This window comes from Molossus molossus, unplaced genomic scaffold (genome assembly GCF_014108415.1).
Source record: "Molossus molossus isolate mMolMol1 unplaced genomic scaffold, mMolMol1.p scaffold_m16_p_13, whole genome shotgun sequence".
NCBI lineage: Eukaryota > Metazoa > Chordata > Mammalia > Chiroptera > Molossidae > Molossus > Molossus molossus.
In genome coordinates this window covers 82675896-82695196 of record NW_023425348.1, presented here as the reverse complement: position 1 = coordinate 82695196, position 19301 = coordinate 82675896, and the positions used below count along the sequence as shown (strand labels likewise).

At 39.3% G+C, this 19301-nt stretch overlaps 1 protein-coding gene across 2 annotated transcripts in view; it reads right to left on the bottom strand.

The window, feature by feature from the left end:
• The window catches only part of CUNH11orf49 (chromosome unknown C11orf49 homolog), a 190206-nt gene that overhangs the window by 150120 nt on the left and 20785 nt on the right, over positions 1–19301 (bottom strand). For both annotated transcript variants that reach the window (XM_036258047.1, XM_036258048.1), the window contains exon 2: positions 679–781. In XM_036258047.1, the coding sequence (XP_036113940.1) occupies positions 679–781 (103 nt within the window). The remainder of the gene's footprint in view (positions 1–678; positions 782–19301) is intronic.

Below are 19301 nucleotides of genomic sequence, written 5' to 3'. Positions count from 1 at the left end.
AGGTGAGGATAAAAAAAAAATAGATAAAATAATGCTTTGTATTTCTTCAGCAAATCCTTTCATGATGACCAAGGTGTTTTAAAGTGATTATCTCAATCAGCCTAAAACAGTTCTGTAATGCTAAAAAAAAGTAGTAATTATTTTGACTTTTACACACTCCAAGCATATTTTACAAAGAAGTACAATCCTTCAAAGATATAATCTATGAAAAATGTCCTGCCTCTAGATATACTCTTATATCATTACATGATTGACGCAACATCCTATAGAAAGAAAACTACAGAGGAACATCATCCTAAACAATTCAATGAAAAAAGCTAGCCATGAAAAACACAGGCTAAAAGTACATGGACTAAAGGAAATCAGAGTGAATATTTTGAATTATGTAGAATGCTAAATATTATAAGAGGGACCTAAAGAAACAGATCTAATAGATCAAACAAGCAGTTGTTGAGCTTCTGTAGTCATGGCCATCATGAGGCTTATCACTGGACAAAACTAGTTGCCCCAAAGGCATGTTCCAAAACATGTTTGGGCAGCCCTGGACTAGCCTACCAAAACTAAGCATTCACTGCCACTACATAATCAGCATTGTCCTGCTCTATTCTTCATGTACCTTGCCTGCTTCCAAGTGCCTCTTCTGGGCTTGCTCTATTGGCAAAGCACTCATATACTTACTATTCAGTGAAGAACCTGGCAATGCCATATTGGCTAATATCTTCCTTATTTTCTAGCAACTGGCACACTGCATCCTCCATGTACGTAAGGACATGTCGCTGAGCTGCAAAAATAAAGCAAGAGAGAAAGAAAAGTAAGAGAGACAAAAAATAAAAATACTCCCAATCCCAGTACGAGGCCATGAAAGTCAACAAAGATATTGGCTCTACCCTAGGAAGTGGACTGAAATAGGCCAACCAAATTTACTGGCCCTAATGGATGTATGGTACCAAAGGGTAGAATTGGACATGATGTAGCACATGACTTACTGCCATCTGGTTGGCTGTTAGTATTAGCATCAATCCGTTATTTCAGTGATGAAGGCGAGCTGGAGAGGAGGTTAGCACCATTAAGCAGCTATACCTTGAAGTTCTTTTCTTCCTACCTCCTTCCACCCTCTTCCACTTTCTGCATGTCTCAGAAACTTATCCCAGGGAAGAGTGCCTGAAGCGTAAATGATCTGATTGCAAAGAAAACTCAGTTATTTAATTTTTTTAAAAGTCACGGAAAAGTTAAGGGCCATGAAAACTGGTGTTATAAGCTATTAACTTTGGAAAATAATAAATAAAATCTGTATGGCTCAGTTTATCAGAAATTAGTTTTCTGCATTGTTGTGACTGGTAGATATGCAAATTAATCATGGACTTATCAGAAAGGGTCTGAGTATTAGAATTGGAAAGAAATGAGTTTGAATTATGCTCTGTCTTTGGTAGCTTAATCTTAAATAGCTATTCAATCTGCACCTGTGTGGAAAGAAACATAATTTAACTTTTTCTCAAAATACAGTCAATCAACTTGTTGATCTGAATCACCTGTGATACCCTGTTGACTGCAGATTTATAAAATGGCACCATCCGAGACTTAGTGACCTTAAATTTCTAATTTACTGGAGCCTAGTAATTTTTAATAAGTACTCTTGGTGCTTCTTATATACACTGAAGTTTAAGAATCACTGGTTTAAACACGGGCTTTGGAGTTCAGGGAGACCTGAGGTCCATTTTCAGCCCTACCAATTCCTAGCTGTGACCTTGAGCAAATTACTCTCCAAGCCTATTTCCTCACTGTAAAATATGGATAATAAATACTATTACTATTTGTAATAATAATTCTATTAGTACCTACATCATAGGATTATAAGAATTAAATAAGGTAATGCATGTAAAACACCAGAGTGCCTGGCTTGCTTGATAATGTATTTTCTTAAAAGCCCACCTCAAAGGGCTATTGAGTGTCTGTCAGTAAACAACATAGGCCAGAGCTCATAGCTGGTGCTCAACAAATGACTGTTTCTCCTTCCTGAATTTTATCTTTAGAGGTATAACAGAGGTATCTAGACACACTTCACATAAAAACTTCCAATTCAGTGTTTCCATTTACCATCCAAAAACATTTTTTAAAAATCACAAAATCTTTTGGAGCTGTAGGAATAAAAAACCCCAAAGTGATGACTATCATGACAAAACACAATTCTATGAAGTTACTACCAAGATGGACATTTTCCTCTTTTGTAGTTTTATCTCTCAAGAAAATATGGAGAAATTACCTAAAATTAATAAAAAATGAGTATTTCACAAAACTATTCCTAAAGTCCTGGTGGTCCAGTAAAACTTACAAAGCAAATAAGTTTATCTACCCAAGTTCAACTCAGAGAGTCTTCATTTAACAACGGTGACCTAGGGCTCCACCATGTGTACACCAGCCTAAAGTCCAAATGAACGACATGTTTACATTCTGTTACTTATTCTGTTCATTTGAGTGCTTCTCAAAACTAACAACCATCAATCACTGCAAACATTCTCCAGCTCCCCACTCCCAAAAAGATGTGAAGACAAAATCAGTGCTTCATCAACAGTTCTTCCAACTGGAAAACTGCTTCTCTAAGAAATGGCCAAACTGAGTGAAATTGTGAGATAACACATGCCAATTTCTGGTAGCAATTGTTTTATAATTAAGTATATTTTAAATTGAGAGAAGAAACAGCCAAGCTATATTTTCACTTCTGTATTCTCCTTCCCTTCTTCCACCCGCGTATCCCGATCTTACAAAAAGATTCCTTCCTTGGGCTATATGGGATTCTGTGACTTAGATCTACCTAAGGCTAGTACAGGATTTTTTTAAATGGTAGAAATGAAAGAGCTCTGCCATACTTAGAAGCAAACTGTGCTACTTCTCCCCAGTTCCAAGGGCTCAAAGTCAATGTGAAAGTTCTTTAAGGGAGAAATGGTTTCAAAGCAATTAGAAGCAAAGTACTTTTATCCTTCTACAAAGAAAGAAGAAATTTTCTGGAAAATGAACTATAAAAAAACAGTAGGGAGGAGAGAAAGAAAAATAAAGGACTATACCTGTTTAATATTCATCTACCAATCAGATGTTTAGAGTTTAATATTACATGTAATAATGATAATAATAACAGCTACCAATTTTGAGCACCTGTGCAACTTATTGAACAACAATGTGCCAGATACTGTGCTAATTATTTTACATGCATTATTTTATTTAGTCTTCACAACAATTCTATGATTGGTATTTTGATTGTTTCCATTTTATAAATGAGAGAACTGAGACTATATAATTAAAGTAACTTGTTCAAGATCACACAGCTAGTAAAAGAGAAGTCAAGATTCAAACCAATGTTTGCCTCTTACCAAGAACCCATGCTCTTAACACTATACCATACTGCCTCATCATTGATATCTTATACTTATTCTTTGAAGGAAATATGATCTTTATATATAACACATAGCAGGGGTATATATTGATAATAAAGTCATCTAAGAAATGTGGTCCATTTGTGTCTATGTGAATTCACATATGCATGTGTGTGTGTGTGGGGGGGGGATCCTGTCCCCACCTGCATAGGTGTGCAAGCCTATCAACATGTGTATGAAGTTAGAACTTAAGAACCACCCCACCACAAAGTATTCACCCTACTCATCCCTAGTTCACAACGTTGAAACAGAAAACCCTGATGCTCTTTTTCATCTGTGGGAAAGGAAAAGAAGCTAAAAAGAGCCAGCAGAGGCAGAAAAAATTTCCTGCCTTCCAAGAACTTCACACAAGCCAGTGTGAAGAATTCTAATTGCTGCTCCCTGGCGGTTTCCTTCACCTGCAGCTCTTATCAGTCCAATGTTCCCTCTGTGGTTAAGTGCACCACCCAACCCTGGAAAATCCTTGCAGTTTATCAAACTTCAATGAGATAGAAGTTCAAAGCTCTTGCCTGGCAATAAAACATGGAGAGTGTCATTTTATATTATTTTTTAAATGCAAAGGAATAAGCTTTAATTTGTGTGAATGATTAAAGAATACACACTGCACACCTGCATCCCCAGAAGGCAAAGATATCTGGGCACCTTAGCTGCCCTTTTGGAAACGGGAAAACATTTCAGATTGGCTTTATTCTCTTCTTCTTTGCTGTGACTTCCACAAGATCAGAATTAAGTACGCTTTCTAAAATGTACCAATAAGGCTCTATTGTTCTGAAGTCCACACTAAGGCTTAAGCATCCATGTCTTGCTAAGGTAGCATCGCTGTCTGAGATAAGCACTTATAACTCCAACATGCTGCACTGAAAAATCTAAGTGAAATATGAGTAAACACTGTATGATCTTTCAATGAACTCTCAAGTAAAGGCGACTGTGGATCAGAAATTTTTCAGTTCTGTTGAATCACCTACTGCTGATCATTTAATCTCTATTCCACACACACTCCTGCTATAAAATGGGTATGATACCAAGAATGATATGCCTAATAATAAACAATTTCTTTAGAAAAAAAGCATGTATACAAAAGGTAACATATTAATGATTATATTATTGCTACATACTGATTCTACAGATTAAAAAGACATAGCAATTTGCCTGGCCGGTGTGGTTCAGTGGTTGAGCATCGACCCTTGCACCTAGAGGTCGCCAGTGCGATTCCTGGTCAGGGCACATGCCCAGGTTGTGGGCCAAATCCCCAGTGGGGGACATGTAGGAGGCGCCAATCAATGTTCTCTCTCATTGATGTTTCTATCTCTCTCCCTCTCCCTTCCTCTCTTTCTAAAATCAATAAAAAAATAATAATTAAAAAAATAAAAATAAAAATGACATACCAATTTACTGCAATGGTTAAAAGCATGGGTTCTGGAGTCAGGCTGACCTCAATTTTATTTCTAGCTCTGGCAATTATTAACTATGTGACTTTAAGCAAGCTATCTAATCTCTCTGTCTGCCCTTTTCTATAACATTGAAGAATAGTACCTACCATCTAAAGTTGTAGTGAGGCCCTGGCCAGTTTTGCTCAGTGGTTAGAGCATCAGCTCATGGACCAAAGGCTCTTGGCTCCAGAGCACACACCTGGGTTGCAGGTTTGATCCTGGGCCCTGTTCTCTTTCACATCAATGTTTCTCCCTTTCTCTCTCCCTCCCTGCCTTCCACTCTATCTAAAAATCAATGAAAAAATATCTTGGGGTGAGGATTAGCAAAAAAATAAATAAATAAAAAGTTTTAAAAAGATAAAGTTGTAGTGAGGAGTAAATAGAATATGTAATAATCTTAGCATAGTGCTTGGCACATGGTCTAAGTGTGCAATAAATATTAGCTGTTTTTATTATTGTTAATATTAGTTGTTACTATGTACCCCTCCCAGACATTGCAAAACTCACAAGACAATAGGGTTTCAACTCTAATGAACACCAAGAGACCAACTTTCTATAGCCCTCTTCTCATTTATTTATAGTTCTGTTCATCCAACCAAGGATGCTTATAGATTATCATAAAAAATTCCTGGGCCACATGAAACCCTATGCTATAGCCTTTAAAGTTGTGGGAAGCATTCACTTATTACTGCTACTCAGGAGGCTCTAATTTATATGGAGAAAGTCCAAACCTATTTCTTTTTACTCCCTTCCAAAGCATAAATACCATCAAAGTATTAGCTGTTTGTTTTGCAATTAAATGATAAGGGGGTCCCATTTGGAAATTTTTACTTGAGAGACCTTTCCACCTACAACATTAGTTACACCACTCTTATTATTATTTAATATAGAGTTTCTATACTAGAATAAACAAGTCTCACTGGAAGAATATTCACATAAATTACTATATGTGATATTAATAGATACATAGAACAGCAATAGCAGTGTAAGAGAAAAGCAGAATACACACATATATTCACTTTAAATCTGACTTTTTCCTCCTTGACAGAGTCATTTTGAGATACATTTTAGTTTTTGAAGCCTCTGAACTTCAGGTGTTGTTTAGCACAAATAAATGTTGAATTTATTTATCTCAGACTGTCCTCTGAGATAAAAATAATTACTGCTGTCACTTGGGACTTCCGGTCAAGATGGTGGAGTAGGTAAACATGGTACTTGGCTCCTTCCACAACCCCAACAAAATTACAACTAAACTAGAGAACAACCATCATTCAGAACTGCCTGAAATTGAGTTGAATGGAAGTCCTACAATAACAAAAATAAAGAAGCCACACTGAAATTGGTAGGAGGGGTGGAGGGGCAGAGGTGCAGACGGGCTGGTCCCACACCCACGTGTGGCAGGTAAAAATCAGGGGGATACCTCCACTGTGAAGGTACTCCCTGAGAAGTGAGGGATTCCAGTCCTACACCAGGCCCCCCTAACTCAGGGTTCCAGTGCCAGGAAGAGAAATCCCCATAACATCTGGCTGTAAATACCAGTAGGAATTGAGGCTAAGGGAGGTGGAGGCTGAGGCTTCTGGAGCCCCAAGCCATTCCTCTTAAAGGGCCCATGCACAGACATAGTTGGACTCACTCCCTTCAGGCTCTGGCATTGGAGAGGCAGCATGAAAGGCACTAGAGACATATGGGGAATAACTGATTGTTTGGAGGCCATTGTTCCTTTGGTGAGCCCTTCTCTGGGATGGCAGATGGCTGCAATATCTGGGACTCCAGCAACTTGGCTTATACACTGTTTTTCCTGTTCTGGTCCCCACCAAATTTTTAGGCCCACCCAAGCTGTTTCCAGTGGCTTCACCATAGGATTGGCCTGTCTTGCCTTCAGATTTTCCTAAATTCTCTCAAACAAATGGCATCTGGTCTCAGCGGGCCCCATACCTCTCACTACGTGGTCCCAGACCCAGCACTAGAAGCTTGGCTTTGCATGGGCACCTCCAAGCCCAGCACAAGAAGCAGCCATCTGCAGATAGCTTTGTAGCTTATGCCTGGTGGCTCTGGGTGAAACACAGGCAGAGGCTGACTTTGCCCCAAAGCCAGCATACTCAGTGGACAGCTTCAGACCACATCGAAGCACCACCAACCAACCACCTCCACAAGTGACACACTCAAGAAAGGGACTCAGTGGGTACCTGGGCCCTGCTGAAGTAAGTCTTGCTCTGTGTAGTGGACCCTGCACAGCTGATCCTCCAAAGTAGTCAGAGGTCAGGGATCAGTGGGCACAGCCAGTCCTTGCAGCTGATCAGCCTGAGTAAATCCCTCCCATTGATGTGCCAACAGCAATCAAGACTCAATTATAACAGAAGGGTGTACAGTCCACCTGAGGGGTGCACCTCGAAGGCCCATCTGGAGTAATCAGGGAGGCTGTGCCACTGGACCCTACAGGACAACTACTACAATAGGCCACTCTATGAAGCCTAGGAGACACAGCAACTCTACCTAATACATAGAAACAAACACAGGGAAACAGCCAAAATAAGAAGACAAAGAAACATGTCTCAAATAAAAGAACAGAACAAAACTCCAGGAAAAGAACTAAACAAAATGGAGATAAGGAATCAATCAGATGCAGAGTTCAAAATACTGGTTATAAGGATGATCAAGGAACTTAGTGAGAACTTCAAGGAAGTTAGTGAGAACATCAACAACATAAAAAAAGGCCAGTCAGAAATGAAGGATGCAGTAAATGACATAAAGAATAATTTACAGAAAATCAATAGTAGAGTAGGTGAAGCTGAGAAGCAAACAGTCTATTTGAAGTATAAGGAAGCAAAACACATCCAATCAGAACAGCAAAAAGAAAAAAAAATACAAAAACATGAGGATAGTGTAAGGAGCCTGTGGAACAACTTCAAGGGTACCAACATTCACATCATGGGGATGCCAGAAGGAGAAGAGAGAGAGCAAAAAATTTAAACCTATTTGAAAAAATAATGACAGAAAACTTCCCTAACTTGGTGAAGGAAACAGACATACACGTCCAGGAAGCACAGAGAGTCCCAAACAAGATGAACCCAAAGAGATCCACATCAAGACACATCATAATCAAAATGCAAAAGGTTAAAGACAATGAGAGGATCTTAAAAGCAGGAGAAAAACAGTTAGTTACCTACTCCCATGAGACTGTCAGCCGATTTCTGAAAACTGCAAGCCAGAAGGGAATGGCAAGAAATATTCAAAGTGATGAAAAGCAAAGACCTACAACCAAGATTACACTATCTGCAAAGCTATCATTTAGAATCGATGGACATATACAGAGTTTCCCAGACAAGAAAAAGCTAAAGGAGTTCATCACCACCAAATCAGTATCATATGAAATGTTGAAGGGTCTTCATGAAGAAGAAGATAAAAAGTATAAACAATAAAATGCAAAAAATACATATCTATCAACAATTGAATTTACAAACCAAATGAACAAGCAAAATAGAAACAGATTTATAGATACAGATAATTTTTTGTTGGTTATCAGGTGGGAGGGGTGTTGGGGGGGTGGGTGGAAAAGGTGAAGGGATTAAGAAACACAAATTGGTTGTCAGCGGTTAGAGCATTGGCCTGTGGGTCTGGAGAGACCCGGGTTCGGTTCCCGCTAAGGGCACGTACCTCGATTGCAGTTTGTCCCCGGCCCTGGATGGGTTGTGCGGGTGGCAGCCACTCGATGTGTCCCTTTCACGTCAATGTTTCATTTATAAATCACTACTATGATACAGTACTTGATCTCTTTAAGTACAAATAGCTTAATGGTTTAAAAATTAATAGATCTCTAAAATTAATTATTTACGTCCTCTATCTTTACTAGTATCTCCTGACCTAGGGATACAGTACGTTCCAGGGAAATACTCTATTACCCATACACTACCATCTTTGATCTTAGACCACTCTAGACCAATTTTCCTTTAACCAAAGGAGATGGGAAAATAAGGAAAACAAGCACCTGCAATCCTTATGCAACCCAATGAGGTAGGTAATAGATTTTTTTTTTTTAATCTTTATTGTTGAATGTAGAATGTATTACAGATGTTCCACATTTTTTCCCCCATTGACTCCCTCCTCCCCACTCCCGCCCCCCTCCCACCTTTTCCCACACTATTGTCTGTGTCCATTGGTTATGCATATAAGTTCTTTGGTTTATTTCTCCCCCCCCCCCAGCCCCTTTCCCTTTGAGGTTTGTCAGTTTAGCAACCAATTTGTACTTCTTAATCCCTTCACCTTTTTCACCCATTCCCCCAAACCCCCTCCCATCTGGCGGCCAACAAAATGTTCTCTGTATCTATGAGAATGTTTCTGTTCTATCTGTTTATTTTGTTTGTATATTCCATTGTTGACAGATATGTATTCATTGCCATTTTGTTTGTTCATATAGTTTATCTTTTTCTTCAAAAAGACCCTTCATCATTTCATATAATAACAGTTTGGTGGTGATGAACTCCTTTAACTTTTTCTTGTCTGGGAAAGTCTTTATATGGCCATCGATTCTAAATGACAGCTTTGCAGGATAGAGTAATCTTGGTTGTAGGTTCTTGCTTTCCATCATTCTGAATATTTCTTGCCACTCCCTTCCGGCCTGCAAAGTTTCTTTTGAGAAATCAGCTGACAGCCTAATGGGAACTCCCTTGTAGGTAACTAGCTGCCTTTCTCTTGCTGCTTTTAAGATTCTCTCTTTGTCTTGAACCTTTTGCATTTTGATGATGATGTGTCTTGGTGTGGGCCTCTTGGGGTTCATCTTGTTTGGGACTCTCTGTGCTTCCTGGACTTGTATGTCTGTTTTCTTCACCAAGTTAGGAAAGTTTTCTGCCATTATTGTTTCAAACAGGTTTTCGATTTCTTGTTCTTTCTCTTCTCCTTCCGGCACCCCCAAGATGCGAATGTTGGCACGCTTGAGGTTGTCCCGGAGGCTCCTTACACTATTCTCATTTTTTTGGATTCTTTTTTCTTTTTGCTGTTCTGATTGGGTGTTTTTTGCTTCCTTATATTCCAAATCGATGGTTTGCTCCTTGGATTTACGTACTCTATTATTGAAGCTGTGTAAATTATTCTTTATTTCAGTTAAAGCCTCCTTCGTTTCTAACTGTGCATCGATCATTTCTGACTGGTCCTTTTTATGCTCTTGAGGCCCTCACTAAGTTCATTGAGCATCCTTATAAGCAGTATTTTGAACTCAGCATCTGTTAGGTTGCTTATCTCCATTTCGCTTAGTTCTTTTCTTGGGGTTTTGTTCTGTTCTTTCATTTGGGACCTGTTTCTTTGTTTCCTCATTTTGTCTGCCTCCCTGTGTTTGTTTCTGTGTATTACTTAACGAGTGGTATGGGGCTAGCTGAGACCAGATGCTGCTCGTTTGAAAAAATTTAAGAAAACCTGAAGCAGGATCCAAGTCAGGCCAATCCTATGGTTAAGCAAGTGGCAACAGCTTGGGTGGGCCTGAAAGCTGGGTGGGGCGGGGCCTCAGGGAGTCAGCAGGGCGGGGCCTCAGGGAGTCAGTGGGGCGGGGCCTCAGGGAGTCACCAGGGCGGGGCTACCAGTGTGAGCCAGGTTGCTGGAGTCCCAGATATGGCGGCTGTCTGCCGCCCCAGGGAAGGGCTCACCAAAGGAACAAAGGCCTCTGACAGCACGTTTGTCCCAGAGAAAGGCCCCTCTCCAGCCCTCGTTCCAGTGCCAAACAGCTCAGTTCTTCCCTGTGTGTCTCTGGTGCCCCTCGAGCTGCCTCCCCTCCAAGCTCAGAGGGAGTGAGTCCGATAAGTTCATGCGCGGGCCCTTTAAGGAGCTGCCTGGGGCTCCAGCCGCTTCAGCCTCCCTGAGCCTCAGTTCCCGCTGGCCTTTCCAGCCAGAATTTATGGGGACCTCTCCTCCTGGCACTGGAACCCTGAGCAGGGCGCCTGGTGTGGGATGGGGACCCCTCAGTCATCAGGAAGGACCTTCCCAGCCGAGGTGTCCTCCTGATTTCTATCCGCCACACGTGGGTGTGGGACCAGCCCTTCGCGCCGCCGCCCCTCCTACCAGTCTCGATGCAGCCTCTTTAATTCTGTAGTTGTAGGACTTCCATTCAGCTTGATTTCAGGTGGTTTTGAATGGTGGTTGTTCTGTAGTTTTGTTGTAACTTGGATGTGGTTGTGGGAGGACGCGATACTGCGCTCACCTACGCCACCATCTTGACCGGAAGTCGGTAATAGATTTTTTTTTAATCCTCACTCGAGGATTTAAAAATATTGTTGTTGTTGTTGTTAATCTTCACCTGAGGATATTTTTCCATTGTGTGTGTGTGTGTGTGTGTTTTAATTAGAGGGAGGGAGGGAGGAAAACAGAGGGAGAGAGAGCAAGAGAGAGAGAGAGAGACATCGATATGAGAGAGACATATCAACTGGTTGCCTCCTGCATGACCCCGACCAGGGCAAGGGATCGAACCTGCAACCAGGTACATGCCCTTGACTGAGAGTGCCCTTGACCAAGAATCCAATGCTCTAACCACTAAGCCGAACTGGCCAAGGTGCAAAGTTATTTTTTCCATTGCTTTTTAGAGAGAATGGGTGATGGAGAGAGAGAGAGAAACATCAATATGAGACAGACACATTGACTGGTTGCCTCCTGCAAGCGCCCCAGCCAGGATCAAACCTGCAACCCAGGTATGTGCCCTTGACTGGGAATTGAACTGGAGACCCTCTGGTCCATGGGCCAATGCTCTAGACTGTTTTGAAGCTCAGAGAGATTAAGGAACCTGCTCAAAGTCTTAATAAACAGCTGTGCTAGGATCCAAATTTAGAATTGATTCCAAAGCCCATGTCTTTTCACTACAGCCCACTACCTTTCAAAAACAAACATAAAAACAAGAAAAATCGCCCTGATCGGTTTGGATCAGTAGTTAGAGCATCGGCCCATGGTCCAGAGAGACCCAGGTTCGGTTCCCGCTAAGGGCACGTACCTCAGTTACAGTTTGTCCCTGGCCCTAGTTGGGGTTGTGTGGGTTGCAACCAGTCAATGTGTCTCTCTCACATCGATGTTTCTCTCGCCCTCTCACTCTATCTGAAGATGAATACAAAAGTGTACTTGGGTGAGGATAAAGAAAAAAAATTAAAAAAAAAAAAAACCAAAACCAAAAAGAAAAACCTAAACATATCCCATGTAACACTGTATTATCTAGAAAATACTGGCTTTCCATTGTTAATACTATAAAAGAAGCTTAAATTGGTATATCAGACAGTTGAGGTACTGGCATGGTCTTCTTCCTTCCTTCCTCCCTCCCTCACTCCCTCCCTTTCTCCTTTCCTTCCTTCCTTCCTTCCTTCCTTCCTTCCTTCCTTCCTTCCTTCCTTCCTTCCTTTCTTTTTTTCCTTAATTGATTTTAGAGAGAGAGAAAGGGAGAGGGGGAGAGAGAGAGAGAGAAACATTGATGAGAGAGAACACTGATTAGCTGCCTCCTGCATGCCCCTCACTGGTGATCGGGCCCACAACCTGGGCATGTGCCCTGACTGGTAATCGAACAGGTGACCTCTTGGTGCATGGGTCAACGCTCAACTACTGAGCCATACCAGCTGGGCATGGAATAATCTTTAAGTTTAAAACAATGTTTATTTCTAATTACACATATAATTATTTTTAAAGATTCAAACAATACAATAAAAGTTAAAGACCAATCCCAGTTCCCACTGAAAAACAGCATTCTAAGCATTTTATGGGTATTAATTTATTTAATTATCAATACTATAAGATGGGTACTTTTTATTTTACCTCAGTTTTATAAATTAATAAAGGAAGACTCAGCTCAGCCGGTGTGGCTCAGTGGTTGAGCATCGACCCATGCACCAAGAGGTCACCGGTTCAATTCCTGATCAGTGCATATGCCCAGATTGTGGGCCAAATCTCCAGTGGGGAGCATGCAGGAGGCAGCCAATTGATGTTCTCTCTCATTGATGTTTCTATCTCTCTCTCCCACTCCCTTCCTCTCTCTCTAAAATCAATAAAGAAAAATAAGGAAAAAAAAAGGAAGACTCATACATGTAATTTACCTAAAGGTTAAAAGTTTGGTAAGCAGCAGAGACAGGATTTGAATGCAGGCCTTTGGTCTGCTCTACATTATATTGCAGCCTTTGTTATTATTATTTTTCCTTTATTGATTTTTTTTTTTGGAGAGGAAAGAAGGGAGAGAAAGAGAGAGATAGAAACATCAATGAGAGAGAACACTGATTGGCCCCCTCCTGTATGCCCCCCACTGGGGATCTGGCCCACAACCTGGGCATGTGTCCTAACCAGGAATTGAACTGGCAACTTCCTGGTGCATGCATTGATGCTCAACCACTGAGCCACACTGGCTGGGCTATATTGCAGCCTTTAAAGAGCTATGCAGCATGACTTATATTAAATGGACTTCTCTAAGGACAAATTTAAAATTAATAGTTAATAGTTATATTATATTAATAGTTATTTATAAAACAAACAAAACTGATACCATTGCTGTTGGGCATCCAAACCACAAAAGTGCTGCTATACAGCTAGTCAAACTCAAATACTAAAAGACAAGCCAGGGACAAACAAAGCATTACACACGTGTTAACATCACCTGTGACAACCAGAAAACTAGAGGTGACTAAAGATCTTTATGTAAAGTAGGGGATGAAAAGCTAAAGTTTACTTACCTCAACCAATAGAGGTATTGTACAAGTTAACAGCTGTGCAAAGCTGAGTGCTTTGACAATCAAACAATCCCTGGTCAACCATTAATCCTTCCCTCCTCCCTCCTCCTTCCTAAAACTGGTGATTTTTGATATTTTGGAGATGTCATTTAAGGCTAAGTGCTTAAATCTTACTGCTTCCATATGTCCAGCCTAAATCTCCTAATACAGAACTAGTAGGTTGGAGTCTTGCAATTTTTTAAGGAGGCTTTTACACAGGTCCAAACTTAAAGCACTCAGCTAGCTCACCATAACAAAATGTACTGCCTGAATGTCAGAGAAATCTAAAGCAGCACTTAAGTTTCCCACAGTTACAATCTATGGGACACATGAAGAACCCAAGTAAAATTGTCATGACAATAGTTTTGCAAAAATAGTTACTCAAAGAGCAGTATAGTTATCAAATCAACTCCATAAACATTCACAAAACTATTTTCCAGAATGCATCACAGGTTAGAAAAAAACAAGAACAAACAACAACCATCTATAAATGGACAAACATGGAATAAATCATGTACTATTTATGTCATGTCAGGCCAGAAAATAATAAAGTTACAAAAATTAATTGTGCTATATAATCATCAAAGGTTGTAGCCTTTGGGGCAAACCATGCATTTATAGATTATTAGCAATTATATTTGGTAATATGCAATTTAACTCTGAATATGTGGATTAGGGATATTACTGCAACAAGGTACTAATGCAAATAACATCAATTACTTGGCATATTCCACTCAAACTATTTCACAAAAATTAGTTGGCACCCACAACAGTTCACAGAAGAGTAACAGGGTCTCATTTGATCTAATGGCAGAAAGATACAAGAGTTCTAATTTAAGGCTGCTGAAAATTCATGGGCTTTGAATTCCTGATCCTCTCTCTTCTGCTTCTGTATGAGGTGGGGATTCTTTTTCAAATGAGTTTCATGTGTCAAATCCCAACTCAGAACTATGTCTACACCCTACTTATAGAATATGGCTTGTAATAATGCTCAATAATCCCTCTGAGTTTCTATTTTTGTTATGAAAGTAAAGGATGCTAGTATGAATATTTATAGATGCCCCAGAAGCCTAGGCCAAAGTGCACAAAAGTCATATAGAGTGAACAGCATAGGCTAGACAGAGAGATCTTAGTTTAGTTTACATAGTAAATGCACACCAACATACTAATTTAGCTGAACTAAATTCACCTGGACATGTCAGTTAAGGCTAAGTGCTTAAATATCATCTAAATTAATGGTATAAAACATCAAAGTACCCTACAAAAATATACTTTGGACTTTATTTTTACTAAACTAACATATTTTTGACTCATAATTCTTAGGAAGATTGCACTGTCCAAGCCCACATTTCCTACCAGGCTCAACTGGAATACCACCTTCTTCATGAAGTATTCCCAGATTCTGTCCCAGCCAGAAGCAATCTTCCTTTTCCTGAACTCCCTAAACACCTATTTTAGTATTTCCAGTGGCACTTTCTACCTTGATATAGACTTGTTTTTGTTATAGAGTTATTTCTATTATATTTCTACCTTAATATAGTTATTTCTGTTATATATAGTTATTTTTATCCTACTCCTTAAATACAGATAGGAACTATGACTAGTTTATCTGTTATACCCTTTAACACCCAAGACCATTCAGTGTCTTCCACACAGCAATCATTCAAATATTTACTAAATGAATACATAAACTGCATCACTATTTATACACTGTTGTGCTATTCTCTATTCAACTCAACCATTTTCGGATTGTGCCTCCCAGGTGGGAAACACTTAAGTACCAAGACACATTCTGTTACAATATTAGGGTTCTTACAGGAAGCCACTTTTGTCCTATTCTCAACTCCTCTTTCTGTTGCCTTTTTACTGTTCCTTCTCTCTATTCCAATGAGAAAGCACTTGTTCCTTCCATTGTTACTAAGAGCCTCATTATGTTCAAGGTAAAGTGAAAAACTGCATTCGATGCAATTACCAGTTCCTCACAAATTTGGGGGCTACTTGTCATTTCAACATCCAGAGCTTGAATAAAAGAAAGTCCAAATTCTTTTCACTCCTAAGAACTATTTTCTTTTTAGACAAAATGGAAGCACACAGCACAGGAAGCAGTCCTCAGTAAGCCACCGTTCATAAACAGCTTTGCTGAAAGCGTAACAAAGGTTCTGTTGTGCTCTTGCATGGCAGGGCCAGTAAGCAGCAGGAACAGATGAACTCTTTAAGAAACAAAGGTTCTGTCTTCATGCAAATGTTTGCATTAATAAAAAATGAAGGAAAAGATATAGAAAATGCAGGCTAGCTGGACACAATAGGTCTCTAAACGGGAGGTTTTTCACATTTTTCAGGCGGAGTCAGCAGGTCTTTTAAAAACTTTGTCATTCTGAACATTTCACAGACATCACAAGAAAGACATGCAAATAACAGAAGCAAATCAAAGGACATCCCGCTGCTCTGCTGGCGCCTCCCTCATCCACGCCTGGTTTGTCATTTTCTGTTAACCCTAGTATTGGCTGCTGTTTTGTTGAGGAATGGAGTCTCTAGCCCATGTGGCGTTATATGTCCAGCCAGCTGGCCCTTGCACTGATGACATTACAATGCAAGCCATGTACTACCACTCAGGGACACGTGCTGCCAGGCAACATGTCCCATATGTGATTATCACACACCCGACCTACAAATCTGCATAGGAAAGAACCTCTAAACTAACCACTGAATAAGATATGATCACCTTGAGAGTGAGCATCGCTGAGTTATTCTCTGAAGATGGACTTACTGAGGACCAGTCTTTCAAATGTGAAATATACAATAAAGGCCTTAAAATAAATATAGAAAATTAAAAACCCGTGAGGGGAGAGGTTACCCTAATACTTACTATGTGCCAAGCACTATATTAACTGCTCAACCTGCATTATCTCACTTAATCTTCACAACCACCATTTAAAGTGGATACTTATTATTCCAATTTCCTAGCTGTGTAAATTGAGGCTTAGAGAGCTTATTAACTTACCAAGTCACAGCTAATAATGGCAAGCCAAGACTCAAAACTGGTGGCAAATTCTTCTCCATTCTATACATTTTTCTCACCACTTATTTCTGTGTCTTTTGTGATTGAAACCTACCTTACTCTGAAAATATCACAATGACCATATCACCCACTGAAGGACTCTTTCTCCATTTTAATCATTTCGAGTGTTTATCATTCAGTTTTAAGAATGAGTGGCTTTTTTGTTAAATCATTATAAGAATCTAATTAAAGCTACAAAAGTTTTCTCACAGAAAAAATGAATATAATTTAATATGTTGTATATAATTTTAGAGCATTCAGGAACCTCCTAAGATCATCTATAACTTCCCTGAGAGTCCCTGGCCTATATGTTTTAAAAAACACCCCAAACCCTGAACTCACATCTCTCTTCCCAAGAGCACCTGATCAATTTTCTTTCACAATGATGATCCATTAAATCCTCTGACCTGAAAATTCCTTGTCTTCCTAAATTTCCATTGAACACTCTATTCCTCTTCACTAGGACTTGAAATCACTATGTCTCCCACAGATTGTCCACAGGCCTTCTTGGTTGTATTTAACTTGAAACCAGTAGCCAGTCACTTCATTACTATTCTTACTACTGCTCCTGAGTTCCAGAAGCTTAAGGAGTAGAAGGACTTTAAGATCATATCAGTCATCTCCCATCATTTTACAGATTAAGAAATTAAAGTCTTTCTTCATTGTTTTCCCTCTTGATCCAGTGATGGGAAGATCTTGGGCTTGCTCAAATGAAGCCCTAAAAGTTTCCACATGTCTCTCTATAACCACATTGCCAAAGTTTTTCTTTAAACAAAGCAAGCAAAATAAATCATAGTAACAACTGAATTATTTTCTAATATTTTTTCATACTCCCTGTATGGACATAACTTTTAAAATAAAATAGTCAAATAATATTATCCAGGCTTCTTTTATCCTACTGCATGTCCATTCAGGTCTCTGGTGCCAATCATAATCCAGGAATAATTATAAATAATTTTTGTCCTATAATAAAAGTGATATATGATATGATATGATATGATATGATATGATAAGTAATAATAAGTATAATAAGTGAGATGATAAGTAAAAATAAGTATAATAATTTTCTCTAATATAATGGTTGGCTGGAAGATAATCTAAGCACTGATAAATTACTAAATTATACTGAGCCTTTAATTTGGAGAAAACCAGAGGAAGCAAATTATTACGTGACCATGATAAAAGGCAGAATAAAAGAGTATTCAACAAAAAGTAAAGAAGGAGGTTATTTCAGGGAAAAAAATGGCAAAGCTCGACAGTATTGGAAACTTGGAAAATCAAAACATAATTCTATCATATGGATTCTATCAACTAGCTAAAAGAGCTAGTTGAATAAAATACAGCAGTTGTCTATAGAGCACAGGAAGGGAAGGGTAAATTGGGACAGGGTGAGAACAATTCCTCTTGATGTATGCCTTATATATTTTTTTGAACCTGTGAATGTGTTACCTAGTCAAAGCATGTGTATGTGTGCACACACATACACACATGTGTTAGGAAGGGCAGGAGAGAGAAGTTTATAACAAACATCTATATTTATAAAATGCTGTGGCAAAGACTGCTAGTTGCCAACCCGAACAACCACTTCCTCTTTAGTAACATTCTCCAATTTCTCCTGGGCTTATGGCTACTGGTATAAAGACCATATTACTCAGCTTCTCTTGCAGCTAGGCTTTAGTCATGTAATTAAGCTATAAAATATAAGCACAATATTGTGTGAGTCTTATACAAAGCACTTAAATGGAATTGATTCAACTGAAAGCTATGTCTTATTTACCCCAGGGGATAACAGAGAGCTCTTTCAGTCCTCATGGATCATGAGGAAAAAAAGAGAAATCCAAGTCTCTGATTACACCTTGGAAAATACCATACTAGTCATGAATCGACTATCTTCAGACTTCTTTTCCATACAAGAGAAATAATCTTCTAACTTTTTTAAATGATGTTATTTTAGCCAGGCCAGTGTGGCTCAGTGGCTGAGCATCAACCCATGCACCAGGAAAGAAGTCGCCGGTTCGATTCCTGGCAGGGCACATGTCTGGGTTGTAGGCCCAATCCCCAGTGGGGGGCATGTAGGAGGCAGCCAGTCAATGTTCTCTCTCATTGATGTTTCTCTCTCTCCCTCTCTCCATCCCTCTCTCTCTAAAAGGCAATAAAGAAAAAATATAAAAATAAAACCATGTAATTTTAGGGTTTTCCGTTATATGCAGACAAACCTAATGTTAACATAAAGCATCTATATATTTTCCCAATAGTATAAACAAAGAAATCAAACTAATGTTCCAATCAGAATATTCACTGGTCTATTCATGGATCTGGGTAGGATGCTAGGACAGGATAGAGTGTTTCCAGACACTATCCAAGCATGTAAAGAAATGTACTACTATCTTCAGTGTTTACCATTGTTGTAAACAGGGTTAAGGTCTTAAGGACTTTCATAACTTGAACAATAATTTACTACATACTTTCACATACACTATCTCATTAAACTTTTCTATCAACCTAGGAGTCAGATAAGGTTGGGATTAATATCTCCATTTTACAAATGAGGAAACTGCTCAAGGTCATACAGCTTATAAATCGTAGGGTAAAAACTTGAACTTTAATCTCATGTGTATAAACATTTCCCATTAAATCACAGAAGTAAGAAACTTCTTAAAGAAATTTAGAAAGTTTA